Source organism: Triticum urartu, chromosome 7A (genome assembly GCF_056163025.1).
Source record: "Triticum urartu cultivar PI428250 chromosome 7A, HENAU_Tu73, whole genome shotgun sequence".
NCBI classification, from domain to species: domain Eukaryota; kingdom Viridiplantae; phylum Streptophyta; class Magnoliopsida; order Poales; family Poaceae; genus Triticum; species Triticum urartu.
Genome location: NC_141879.1, coordinates 555,778,155 through 555,791,307, shown reverse-complemented (window position 1 = coordinate 555,791,307; position 13,153 = coordinate 555,778,155). Strand labels below are relative to the sequence as shown.

The 13,153-nt window shown below is 46.0% G+C and overlaps 2 protein-coding genes across 5 annotated transcripts; one reads left to right on the top strand and one right to left on the bottom strand.

The window, feature by feature from the left end:
- Positions 1–3,762: 3,762 nt before the first annotated feature.
- Positions 3,763–7,884, top strand: LOC125521347 (palmitoyl-acyl carrier protein thioesterase, chloroplastic). 2 transcript variants are annotated; one of them, XM_048686414.2, is made up of 7 exons: positions 3,763–3,947; positions 4,376–4,947; positions 5,042–5,175; positions 5,549–5,662; positions 5,822–6,005; positions 6,090–6,158; positions 7,194–7,884. In XM_048686414.2, exons 2-7 carry the CDS (start codon positions 4,444–4,446, stop codon positions 7,446–7,448), a joined length of 1,260 nt encoding a protein of 419 aa, XP_048542371.2. In that variant the 5' UTR covers positions 3,763–3,947; positions 4,376–4,443; the 3' UTR covers positions 7,449–7,884. The 2 variants fall into 2 exon arrangements, with proteins under 2 accessions (XP_048542371.2, XP_087390965.1); XM_087534839.1 differs by having other exon boundaries at positions 3,769–3,947; positions 4,371–4,947.
- A 1,344-nt stretch (positions 7,885–9,228) lies between these two features.
- On the bottom strand, positions 9,229–13,153 carry LOC125520365 (CAAX amino terminal protease family protein). Of its 3 annotated transcripts, XR_015610836.1 has the most exons (10): positions 12,812–12,941; positions 12,642–12,700; positions 12,291–12,545; positions 12,077–12,134; positions 11,846–11,970; positions 11,406–11,468; positions 11,197–11,321; positions 10,883–11,028; positions 9,768–10,578; positions 9,229–9,692 (listed from the first exon to the last, which is right to left on the bottom strand). XR_015610836.1 is itself a non-coding variant. In XM_087535545.1 (9 exons), the coding sequence occupies exons 1-8, from the start codon at positions 12,953–12,955 to the stop codon at positions 10,887–10,889; spliced, it is 864 nt and encodes a 287-aa protein (XP_087391671.1). In that variant the 5' UTR covers positions 12,956–13,153; the 3' UTR covers positions 9,229–10,578; positions 10,883–10,886. The 3 variants fall into 3 exon arrangements, 2 of the variants coding, with proteins under 2 accessions (XP_087391671.1, XP_087391670.1); XM_087535545.1 differs by having other exon boundaries at positions 9,229–10,578; positions 12,919–13,153; XM_087535544.1 differs by having other exon boundaries at positions 9,229–10,578.

Here is a 13,153-nt window from a genome sequence, read left to right as displayed (position 1 = left end):
AGGGGTTCCCCTCACATAGAGGAGAAAGTGATTGGTGGAAATGTGGATCTAGATCTCCTCTCTATTTTCCCTCAAAAATTAGCAAGAATCCATGGAGGGATTGAGAGTTAGCAAGCTCAAAGAAGGTCAACAATGGGAGAAGAACACGAGCTAAAAAGATAAGGTTCATTGGGGAAGAAGACCCCCTTTTATAGGTGGGGAAAAATCCAACCGTTATGCTCACAGCCCGCACAGAGCGGTACTACCGCTCCAAGGAGCGGTACTACCGCTAGGGCGGAAGTACCCCTTTGAAAAACAACAGCGAGGAGGCAAAAGGCCAGAAGAACCGCCGGAGCGGTACTACCGCTCGTCCTCACGGTACTACCGCTCGACCTCATGGTACTACCGCAAATGGTAGCGGTACTACTGCTTGCGAGCGGTACTAAAAGAAATACATCCGGGCCTACCACCGCAAGACTTGGGACGAGTTTTTGGTCTGGAGCGGTACTACCGCTGTAGGAGCCGCGGTAGTACTGCTCTGGAGCGGTAGTAAAAAATTACATCCGCTCCAATTCGCGGTAGTACTGCTGCAACCTTTTCAGAACACCAAAACTGCCACAACTTTTGCAAACGGACTCCGAATTCGATGAAACCAAGTTTGTTGGAAAGCTAGCGACAAGGGCTAACACAATCTTCAAAGAAATATCAATAAGAGGCAAATGAGAAAAGGCCCATAAGAAAATGGTGAGAACCCTTCCTCGGAAAAGACCGGTAAAACCTCCAACACCGAAAACATCATAGAAGACACATGCGAACTCCGTTTTCGATGAAACCAAGTTTGTCATCAAGATGACCATAAGCTCTAAGACTTACAAAGAGAACCAAACAAGAGCCAAGAAAGATGATGCAAGGATGCAATGGTTTGAGCTCTTTACTAACGACACGATCAAGCTACCAACTTGAGAGCCCCCCTTGATAGTACGGCAAACGATCCTATAACCCGGTCTCCAAACTACCACCATGAGACCGGTAAAATAGAAAACCTATCAAGGGCAAACCTTTGCCTTGCACATGGTCCACTTGAGCTAGATGATGACGATCTTGACTCCCTCAAGTTGGACCACCTTTCTTGATTGCGTTGGCTCGATGAAGACTAGATGATTGCTCCCCATAGTCCACTATGGGTGAGCCACTCTTCGGCACATCTTCACAAGTCCATTGTCACCACAATGGACGGCAAGCTTCAAGCACTTGATCTCTTCGCGATGATCCACTTGAACTTGCACACGGCAATCTTGATGACGATCACCAGTTGATGTCATCCTCTCCATGGGTTGAGTGATATCTTCCCCTTGACACAAGCCCATGAACACGTACCTAACCCCACGTAGAACTCTCACATAGACCATTGGGTTAGTACACAAAGCACAATGGACAATGCTTACCAAACCATGGGATCACTTGATCCCTCTCGGTACATCTTCTACGCTTTGTGAGTTGATCAACTTGATTCACTCTTGACTTAGTCTTGATCAACCTTGAATCTTTCCAACTCTTCATTTGGATGATGTCTTGAAGGTAAACATGGATGATCACACAATCTTCTTTTTCAAGACATGCTTGCAATAAGCTCAACTCTCACATGACCAAGCTTTGGATAATTCCTTAATAACACCTTGGTCAACCCATAAACTCCTTGAAACCAACACATGGACTCCAAGAAAAGCCTATGGACAAAACCTTCAAATATAACTCAAGGCAATCATTAGTCCATAGAGATTATCATCAATTACCAAAACCAAACATGGGGGCACCGCATGTTCTTTCAGAAACAACACAACCCAAAGCTTGCCTAGCCTGAACTCCAACCAGGAAAGAGGAGGAGACGAGACATAGGACACCCAGGCCGCATCATGACCAACGCTAGTCACCCCTTGTCATGTGGTTACGACTCTAGAACCGACAAGATCAATGTACCCCCATCGTAAGTCCCTAGAAGAGTCGGCAAGTGGGTTGCAGAACACAGCCGAGCCTAAGGAAGGAGCCATGGAGGAAGCGTCATACGATGTCATACGTAGCGTACCGGATGCCACGCCCTGAGAAGCAACCCGCACCAAGCACCACATCCAACATCTCAAGATTCAACACCAGGGACGCCGCAGGCAAACGTCTTCATGAAGGGACGACATCGTGACACGGCCGCCATCTGATCCGGAGAACTAGATCTAGAGTTTCCCCTTGTGCTCAAAGAGGGGCGCAAAGAAGGCATTGTCAACACCTTCATGAAGGGGATGACATCGCAGGTGTTGCCGCTTCCAGGATCTGAGTAAGGATTTCACCCAAAGTCGGGTGTCCAAGCAATCCTAAAGCCGCTCGATCAGGACCCAGAGATCTGAAGACCAAAACATTGGCTAGAGTCACTTCCATAGAAAGGTGAGTTCCGCCCGTTGGCGAACGAAGGTGACACCGGCCGGGCATGGTCGGACCCACCACCAACACGAACCCTACTACAGGCACCTTAGCCGCCACTAACCGCCCAACTAAACAACATGAATTAGTGACAAGACCCTTAGACCAAATGTTGCACAGGAAAAAAGGAGAATTTTGGGGGCAAAGGGGTGTTATATGGAATTTTTGCGGCACAACCCTATGCTTCAAAGGATAGAGATCTTATGTCTCAAAATGCAAGAATCCATTTTCTAAAATTGTAGGTGTTAACTTGTTCTCTATTTCTTTTCATGGCAGGACTAAAATAGGTTATGCACATCATTAACCCTTGTTTTAGAGACTATGAGACTGAGCCGACATATCTTGTGATTCACGAATTGACATTAAAAACCTTGTAGTAGACTGACACACCTTAAAAGAATAGCACCGGAAAGTTTGAAATAAATGTAAGAAAATGCCATCCCCGTGCCAAATTTAGGACTTGAAGATGGGCGGACAGATTCCACCATAAGGAACCTAGTCATGCGAGCTGTGCTCAGTTCACCGCATGACATTATGTGTCATTTCGTTCACACAGTTCTAAAAACGCAGGAAAAAAACACAAGAATTGGATATTGATTGCATATGTAAAGCAGAGGACTGGAAAACATAGAAATTTTGTAGGCTCAGGCGTTTGGTTCACATGAATCCTAATAAACATAGTCAAATGAAATCGAACCACATGAAAAGGGTGTAATTAGCATGTTATTGCGCCACTAAGGATCTCAGTCTTATTCTTCGTGCGTAGAATTCCGAAAAAGAGGTCCTAATGGATTAAAAAATTCCTGCATTTTTCCTCTGAATCCGAGACCACATAATTTTTTTCTTCACTTGTACTTTGCTACATTTCTTTGAACCAAAGGCTTGAACAGTCCCATCGTAGTTTTTTTCCCCTGTTCTTATGCGTTTCTTTCACTTTTCCTTTGAACCAGTCAAAAGAGGCCTTAAAATGCTTTCTGAACAACTTATGACACATCTAGATATACTTTAGCAAAACTGTATTTAATCCAACGGCCTTGGTGACGCCACATGCATGCTATCCGCTTGCTCTTACTACCCACGTTTCTCTCCCGTGGCCGTGCCGGTGCCCACCGCACCAGTCACCAGAGCGTTTATTACTCGAGGAGTCGTCAGGCAGGATCACATCATCAACAACTCCTGTTTCGTACTCCATCCTATCCGTCCGTCCGTCCGTCCGCTCGGCCTCCAGACTCCAGACTCGAGGGAGTCCAGGGGCAGAACGGTCACTCGGCACGGGCACCCCCCTACAAAGCTGGTCTCCTTTTAAAGCCCGCGGTGGCAGACCTCCCTACCCCTGTGACAGAGGAGAAAACAGAGGCGCCCGGCCCCGCCCCGACACAGCGCGACCGAAGCCGCCAGGACACAAACCACCGCCCCGCCTGCCTCCTCCCTCTCCTCCCCGGCGCCAGCCGCCGCCTCCGTCCTCCTCCTCGTCGTCGTCTCCTCCTACCCCCGAAAAGGTAGGTCTCCTCGCCTCCGCCGCACTCGTTCGTTCGAGAGGGCGGTTCTTGGTCGGTCACTCCGGGGAGCAACATGCGGCGAGGCTGTCGGTCCGGCGCGGCCTCTTTTCTGGGCGCTGCTTGGCCGGACATGGCAGCCGCGGAGTTTAGGAAGTTGTTTAGGATCTTTGCTGCCCTCGCCGGATCTCGAGCCTAGGAGGGGTTTGGGCGTTCCGTTTGCCGCCTCTTTTTCCTGGCCTGAATTTTCTTCTTCTTTACTCCGGTCGCCGTTACTGCGCGGCTCGCCTTGACCCCCGGCTCCTGCTCTGCTCGTGCGCTGCTGTTGCCAGTAGTTAGCTTCCATGGCGTCTCTGCGCTGTGCTTATGCTATTTTTGAGCCGTGTTGTTTTTATTTACCGTTGCTGATGTTTTCCTTGCTTGAAGTTCAGGCTGAGATCGCCGGTTCGCGGGCCATTTGATTTTGGCGCGCGGTTTCTACTTTCTAGCCGTGCTTCCCATGGCCGGGTCCATCGCGGCCGCGGCCTTCTTCCCGGGGCCGCCGGCGCCGCCGGCGCCGCCCAAGAGCGCCCTCGGCGAGCGTCCGGACAGCCTGGACGTCCGCGGCATGGCCGCGAAACAGGCCTCGTCGTCCTCCGCCGTGAGGGCCGCCAGGACGCGCGCCCACGCGGCCGTCCCCAAGGTGAACGGCGGCGGCAAGTCGGCGCTGGCGGACGCGGAGCACGACGCCATGCCCTCGGCGGCGCAGCCGAGGACGTTCTACAACCAGCTGCCCGACTGGAGCATGCTCCTCGCGGCCATCACCACCATCTTCCTGGCCGCCGAGAAGCAGTGGACGCTGCTCGACTGGAAGCCCAAGCGGCCCGACATGCTCGTCGACACGCTGGGCTTCGGCACCATCGTACACGACGGCGTCATGTTCAGGCAGAACTTCTCCATCAGGTCCTACGAGATTGGGGCTGACCGGACGGCGTCCATTGAGACGCTCATGAACCATCTGCAGGTGAGTTAACCGCCGCGATTTTCGAGGCGTCATAAGACTGCTCTATCTGGTCACTGGGCACTGACATAACATATTTCTTGGTCTGACGACGCAGGAAACTGCACTCAATCATGTGAAGGTCGTTGGGCTGCTAGGAGATGGCTTCGGTTCGACGCCGGAGATGAGTAAACGGAACTTGTTCTGGGTTGTCAGCCAAATGCAGGCCATCGTCGAGCGTTATCCATGCTGGTATATCTCACACACCAGCATTTCCCTATATAATTTGAGCTTGAGTAGGTTTTACAATAATCTTGGAACGATCGGTGCAGTTAAGGGTGGTTTTCGAGTGGTTTAACAAATGAATGTGAAAGGGATGCATCATGATACTCTGCTTTAAGTCATAACTATTAGGTCAGCAATTCCCATCTGTCACCGTGCGTGCAGGCAGAGCAGACTTTCAGTAGTAATTGATGCAGAGAGGCCTTCTTTGAATCTCTTAATGTCATGTGTTATATTTATTGGCAGATGTTCAAAAGGGTTTTACTTTTGTTAGCTGGAAGTTGCATGTCGCCAGCAAGAGTTGCTTTCCTATTGTTTTAATTCGGGTTTCATTGCTCTGCAGGGGTGATACTGTTGAGGTGAACACCTGGGTTGGTCATCATGGTAAAAACGGGATGCGTCGGGACTGGCATATACGTGATTCTGTGACGGGCCTTACAGTACTGAAGGCGACAAGGTTCAAATTTTATTCACTCATAGATAACAAAATCACAAATCCTTTTAGTATTAGCTAATGCTGCTCGGATTTGTTTTTCATCTGCCCCACATATTCACAGAGTCACAGTTTCGACATGCCGCTGTCATCTATGCATTCTAATTTTCGTTAAATTTGCAGTAAATGGGTTATGATGAACAAGGTTACTAGAAGGCTTGCAAGAATTCCAGATGAAGTACGGACTGAAATAGAGCCGTTCTTTTCTGAGTATGCTGCTATTGATGACCAAGACAACCGAAAATTTCCAAAACTGCCGGAGCATGACCGTGCTACCTCAGCCAAATATGTCCGGACAGGCCTGACTGTAAGTTTTCCACACACACATACAAGAATTCAAATATATTCTATCTTCTTACGCTGTTTACTTATTATCACATATATGATGCAGCCACGGTGGGCTGATCTTGATATCAATCAGCATGTCAATAATGTTAAATACATTGGCTGGATCCTTGAGGTAAAAGACAAAGTTTCCCTTTCATGTGCATCTTTATTCATCACTGAGACACACACATTTGCTTCTTTATTTGTACTGTAGTTGAGTGTGCTACGTTCAGAAGCTGTTTTGATTTAATCTTATATCTGTGAACACTCCATGGAGGTTGCCTAGTGCTTTCTGCTGTCAATTAAGTTGTCCTGTGGTGGACCATACCCTTGTGTAGTTGTGTGGGTGCACATAAAGTGCTGTTAATGCCTACACTTCTCAAACAAATGATTTGCTACCACGTTTTATTTCCTACTCCCTCCGTCCCACAACGTAGGACGTTTTTGCAAGTTGTTTTAGCTTGCAAAAAGGTCTTACATTGTGGGATGGAGGGAATATGTGTTTGTTGCTAGAATTTTAGGAGCCAACTGTTTTTAAAAAGTTAAAAAACACTGGAACTCTAGGTGCTTGAGGGGCTCAAAGTCAGTCTAACTATAATTGGACTTTACAGGAAAACTATATAACATAGCACCTTGCCAAATATCCCAGATCGCGCCTACGCTACTACTAGCGTGTGCACTTACCTATTCCCAACATAAGCAATCGTTATCCCCAGCTTTTCAAAGTATAGGTTGGAGAAGAAATGTATTTTCTGATAAGTTAACTATGTTAGGTTGGTCACCTAGGTACCTAATAACCATGTTGCTCACTTGTGTTGCTTTCGTAAAAGATCTTGACTGGAATCCTTTAATACAACTTGTCTGCATGCCATTCGTTCGTTTTTTTTCTGTCAAAGAACTTGTGCATCAAGACAATGGCCATGTGTCTGATTGATAATATGCATGTGTCGCGTGATAACCATATCATTCGTTGGAGGATTACACATTCAGAAACAAAGAATAATCATTTGGTAATTGGCCTGCAAACCGCAAACAAAGTGAAACAGACCTAAAACAGCAGAAAAGAAATGAGGAAAGTTGACATTTAATTAGTGCGTGCTATACTGAAATATATCGATACATTTGCAGCACTGCAGCTTAACCCAAATTTCTTTTTTCCCCCTCTCAGAGCGCGCCAATCTCCATCCTGGAGAACCATGAACTGGCGAGTATAGTCCTGGACTACAAACGGGAGTGCGGCCGGAACAGCGTCCTGGAGTCGCACACCACGGTGCACACCGACTGCGCCGACGAGTCCGGAGAAACAACTCTGCACTGCGAGCATCTGCTGAGCCTGGAGTCAGGACCGACCATCGTGAAGGCCCGGACCATGTGGCGGCCAAAGGGGGCCAAGTCCCAGGAAACGGCGGCTCTGTCGTGGTGATTTTCGGCGGGGACGGTTCGGTCAAGCCCGGAGCAACCACCCGTACGCGTTCTCTTCTGGAAAAAATCACACATTGCACATACATATGGACGCCTATAATCCCATCATGGCATCGCAAACGGATGCCAAAATTATATACATATACATAGAAAGGAAGTGTGTGAAGGTGGAGGGGGTCAGGAGGGTATAGGAGATCGATCAGAAGCAGAGAAGGCAAATTGGTGTTGTAATTATCAGAGTTTGTAGCTACTGCGGTGTGATGGGAGGTGAATGCTTCCCACATCACACCTGGGGTCGGTCTGTCTGTCTGTCTGTCTGGGGCTGTGTCTATATTACGAGCCCCTGAAGGCAGCCTGTTTTATACTTACTGAACTTTAAGCTCATATATTGTATTGATTTTATTGTAAAATGCGACCCGAGAATCGCTTCTTGCTCTTGTCCTGGTTGTTGCCGAAACGTGTTGAAACTTGAGATCCTGGGTCTTGAGCTGTCCAACCTTGTTTTTGTCGAGCTTCTGAGCCGACCAGCGTTGAGATGGTGCGGCTGCTAAATGCTTTCAAGAGTTGCCTCGACCTGCCTGCGTAGTTGGAGCAGGCAAGGCAGGCAGCTTGACGTGAGCAATGATGGGCTCAGCTTATTTTATCGGGGTTGACACATCAAATTTGAAAAGCAATTTCTGTGCAAGAACATGCAGACTCCTAAGGGCTCATCTGGTTCAAAGGAATAGGAAATTTTCCTATAATAATGTTACTATTCTTGTCTTTGGTTCAAAGAAACGGGGCGAAGGAAGATTGGAGGAATTTTTTCCTGTGATCCCAGTTTCAAAGGAAAAACACCGAAGTTTTCCTTTGACAATGTTCATCAGGATTTCGTGTGTTTTCCAGTTCCAGTGAAACAAACAGCAAAGTTGACAGGATCCCTTCAGATGCAGTTTCTCGGAGACTGTACTATTGGCATGACCAGCCTTTTGGTAGTCCATGCATGAACGGACCTGCACATAGCATATTTTTTGGATAAAGAATATTTCATTTAATTGATATATCGAGGTGATACAACCGCATTGAAGAATGCTCGGCCCTCTGCATAGCGCGATGCACACAGCCAACATGTCCAACAAACTTAAAAAATAAGTATCGTTTTGCAGATAGTATATAATTAAGGAACGCCTAGCTTTTCTTGCTTGTCAAGCTTCTGGAGCCGGAGCTTCTCGTGCAACATTCAGCGGAATTATATTGTACTGCCTCTGTTGACCTGCAGCACAATCTAGCGTGGTCTGAGACCTGCAGGCGGCTTGTGGATCGAGTCAAGCGGACCTCCACACGTGAAAGTTATTATGCCGGGATGAGATGCTAAACATGTCTTGTCACAAGGCGTTGTTGGTGGTGGTTGCAGTTTGGTGACCTAAGTTAATGAGGACAAACGAGGATTAATTGGTTGCGTGGAGTTCATGGTGGTGGATAAGCAAGGGTCAATGCTATTTGATTGGCCCCTTGATGTGGATATGCCGTCGCCTCGATCGATCTTTTCCGACGATTGATTTGCCGTTGAGTGTTTCTCGGTGATCTGCAGGTGGCCGCTGCTATGGCTCAGTAGTTTTCCTCTGAAAACCTTATTAGGTGAGTATCCCTGCGCTCCTTCTTAGACTACTTATCGTGGGAGTAACATAGATAGTAACATCACACATATTTAGATAGAATAGATGATGTGGCAAGCAATAAATAAAGAAAGAGAAGCATATGGTAACATAGCTAGTTACTAGTAGTATGCGTAACATCACACATATCAAGACAATGTGAGTCTATAGCTTAATTAATGAAGTGTTGCATGTTATCACACATATGTTACTCCCCACTATAGAGGTAGTAACATAGAGTAGTAGCATGGGCATGTTACTACTCTATGTTACTACCCATTGTGGCTAGTCTAAAAAACGACCCCTCGAAACACTGAAAGACGCAGGTAGCACAGGCAAAAAGGGCCCGGTGCCGGCAGACCGCAACCTAGACCTAAATTTTCCTTGGCCAATAATAATCCGCATCCGCTTTCAACCGTCTCACAACATGTAGGAGAGGGATGGCTGCGGAGGTCTTGCTCTCATGAATGCGCAACACATGATGAATACTGCTTCGATCCAAAATAAGTGTCGCAGTTTTGAACTGAGGTTCAGAGGGAGCAGTTGACATTCCTTCGGAGTTCCGGCATTTTTGCACTTCGTAAATGCTCTCACCATTTCATCGGTGCGTCCTGCCATATTTACCATGTTTGTTTGAAAACCAAAACAATCAGTCACACCTTGCTTGCAGGAATTAACAACTCTACCTGGCAAGAGTATCCAAACCTCTGGACAGAAAGTTATGTAGGCTTGGCAAAGGGAATGAGTTACTGATCTCCCTCTTCCTAACACTCACCTGCCAAAAAAGGACACTGAACAACCACGCATATATATAAGCTAGTATCATCTTAATCCTGGTGTTCCTATCATCAGCTTAACCAATCAAGCTCAAGATGCCTGCTGGTTGCAAGACCATTTTCATGAGGATACTTCTCATCTCTTGCATTCTGCTCCCCCTTGGGTTTCTTTCTCTTGCACCGCCTCTACCCGCGGCTAGCTCGAGGAGCGCACGAACGTCTGGATACATTGTTATCACTGGTAATCTGCTGAAACTCTCTGTCTTATCATGATGCTTTCCGCAGCTTATGTAAGCTTTGACATGCTTTTGGCTATTAGGAGAGATTGTGCCGCCATGTTTTGCTTTGCATCATCAGCCTTCAAACAGTCGTAGAATACATACATTGTTACAAGTCATGCTGAGGTTACTGATTTTCTTGAATGAACTGATACTATTTACAGGTTGCAACAATTACTGCAGTGTGGCCTGCTGCTACTGTAACATCCACAGGTTTCCACCTGTTTGTGAAAAGTGCTGCGAGTAATATCAAGTCTGTAAAACCGTATCAGGATGTGTCTTCACTTTGCCCATCTTGGGAACAAGACAGGAGATACTCCCGGTGTGCTGTCTTGGCATGATTTTGTAGTAAGTAGTACATCGGAAAGTCTAAGTTTTCAGTTGTGCTGTATGTTACTTTTCCAATAACACTGTTACGTTTGTTACTTTGAAGCAACATGATCTGAATATGACAATATCAGAGTATCAGACCCATCCATGGCAGTTCTAGTTAAATAACATACGGTTTCAGGTTCGGTATAAGCCAGAGTATCAGTAGCTCAAAAAGCATGGAAGATAACATGACACAAGTAAAACAGCTATCATTAGCTTAATTTCACCACCAAATGATTTGAGGACTACTTATCCACAGATAATACAGGCAGCAACTAAAGTAACCAACGAGTCCAGTAAGAACTAAAACAATCTATGATAGTGCTACATGTACAAATTGCAAATGAAAACTTTTGTTCAAGAGGAAGTATTATCCAATCTATATTTTTCTTTCTGAGTTGTCTCCGAAGCGCCAAAGTAAGCCTCCAATAATATTGTTTATGGAATGAGAAGCCATTGGGACTATGATGCTTGAGGAAGCTATGGTTGCTAAACCATAGGCAAGGCCTACAAATGTTGCCCTGCAAACACAAAAAAGATATTTCGATATAACAACGCACAATAGTAAATTTGGGTGGTAATACCCTGGTAATTGGCATGTTTTAAGAACTGCGAACAAACCTATGGACCTTACACTTTTTTTCAGTTCTACTAGACATGTTTGAAAGTACAGCGGGGAGAACGGTTACCAGACTGCAAATGAATATTTCCTGCCGTTGCCCAAGTGAAGAACGCCGAAAAATACACCAGTTGCTAGAGCACTTATCCAATTCAATCCAAAAATTGGCATCAATGCACCTCGAAACAGGAACTCCTGATATCAAAATTAGACTTGAAGCTTTATTCTCGAGAAAATAAATATTCTTGAATAAAGTTTTAAAGAAACATATATGCTTACTTCGCTTATTCCAGGGAGACAAGCAACTACTATGTAATCCAGAGACTCCAGGGAAGTAAGGATCTACCAGGTAAGAATAAAACATTAGAAGTTAGTGTCTAAATAAGGGGACTTTCACTAGCTAATACCGTTTGGTAAGTTTGCCAAGGGCCCAGTTAATTTGAAAATGACATCACAGTCGCAATTTTTTTTTTTGAAAATGACATCAGAAAAGAGCGGAACTAATAAAAATAAGTCAGTTTATACAAAGCTACATAGATTGTGACTGGTAATTGTGTACGTGCAAGGCATGTATCGATTAATATAAATAAAATTTAATAAAACACAAGTCTTGTTGTCCATTGTATAATTCATGCAAATTCACAAGATCCTTTATGAAATCTTTAGGCAAATATGCAAGAAGCAATTGTAAGTAAATGAGACTATTCAAAGGCACATACCTGTGTATTTGAAGCTTCACTGGAATCTCTGAAATCGGGCCATGTCTGCAGCAGAATGTATCTGGTAGACGATATCAATATTACGAGTCCAGCGACCAACTCGAGATGCCAAGTTTCAAAATTGACTGCAGGAAAGCACTGGATCAGTTTGCTTGGGGACATTTGGCCGACTTAACACAGGGGTTACATGACATGTCGTTCATTTCGTAACAGAACAAGGAGCAAACTGACATGATATGGCTGTAGGGTCAGCAAATGGCAATCCATTTGAAGATGCAATGTGTGATGCCTGTAAAAGTGACAGTAGGACATTTTGATCACCAGAATGTTCTGCCATACTATAGAGTACTACTACAAACACAATGTTTTTGGGTTCAGAGTGCAATATTTTTATAGGCTAGTTTAGCCTGCAAAATGTAGCAGTACTACAAACACAATGTTTTACCTCACGAAGAAGGAGACCTGCTGCAAGCAGCAAGCCGGATGTGAGAGTGCAGGACTGAAGAACAGCACCCCTTGGGGCACCTGCAACTTTGCCATCACTAGTAGCATCACCATCGCCATCGAGACCGAGGATGGTGGCGGGGTTTTCGCCGTTGCTCGGAGAAGCTTCCTCGGCGATCAACGCTGGGCCTTTGGGCAGATTCCGGGCGCGCCTCCGTTTCCTCTCATTATTCTTTGTTGCAGATACTCTGAACACCTTCAGTGTTTATCAGGTAAGTAAGGTCTGGTTGTCACTGATAGATACACGGGGAACTTACTGAAACTTTTTGACGGTTCAGTGTGCAAGACGTACAGCGCGTGGGACTGAATGTGGCTGTTGGTAGGTAACAGCTGAGATCTGGCGTTTCCAACCTGTTCAAATATGATCTGCCAATGTAAGGACATCAAAATGATGATCGAATGCACATGTACATGATGGAATTAGGTGGCTGAAAAAGGAAGGTATATGCCAAGAAGACGGACGGAAGATTCCGGAGTAACCGGAAAAACAACTGCCAGGTGCGGATTTCATCCCAAGAACTTGAATCAGGGCAAGAAAAAGAGGGACATGGATGGTAGATTATGCACACCTTGGAGGGGCAGCGCGCTCGCTGCGAGCATCATCATCCGCAACGGATGGCCACGATTTTAAGCTCTAGGATTAGGGAGAGAGGAGACCGAGATTGGAGCCGGCTCCTCGTCGGCTAAGTTAGGCCATATCCACCACACAAAGCACATCTCGTCTGCTTACTACTAGGAGTACTTCTTGTTGCTGCTCACTCTGCGTCCTGCTTTTTTTTACTCCACACGAATGAGTGTCCAGGT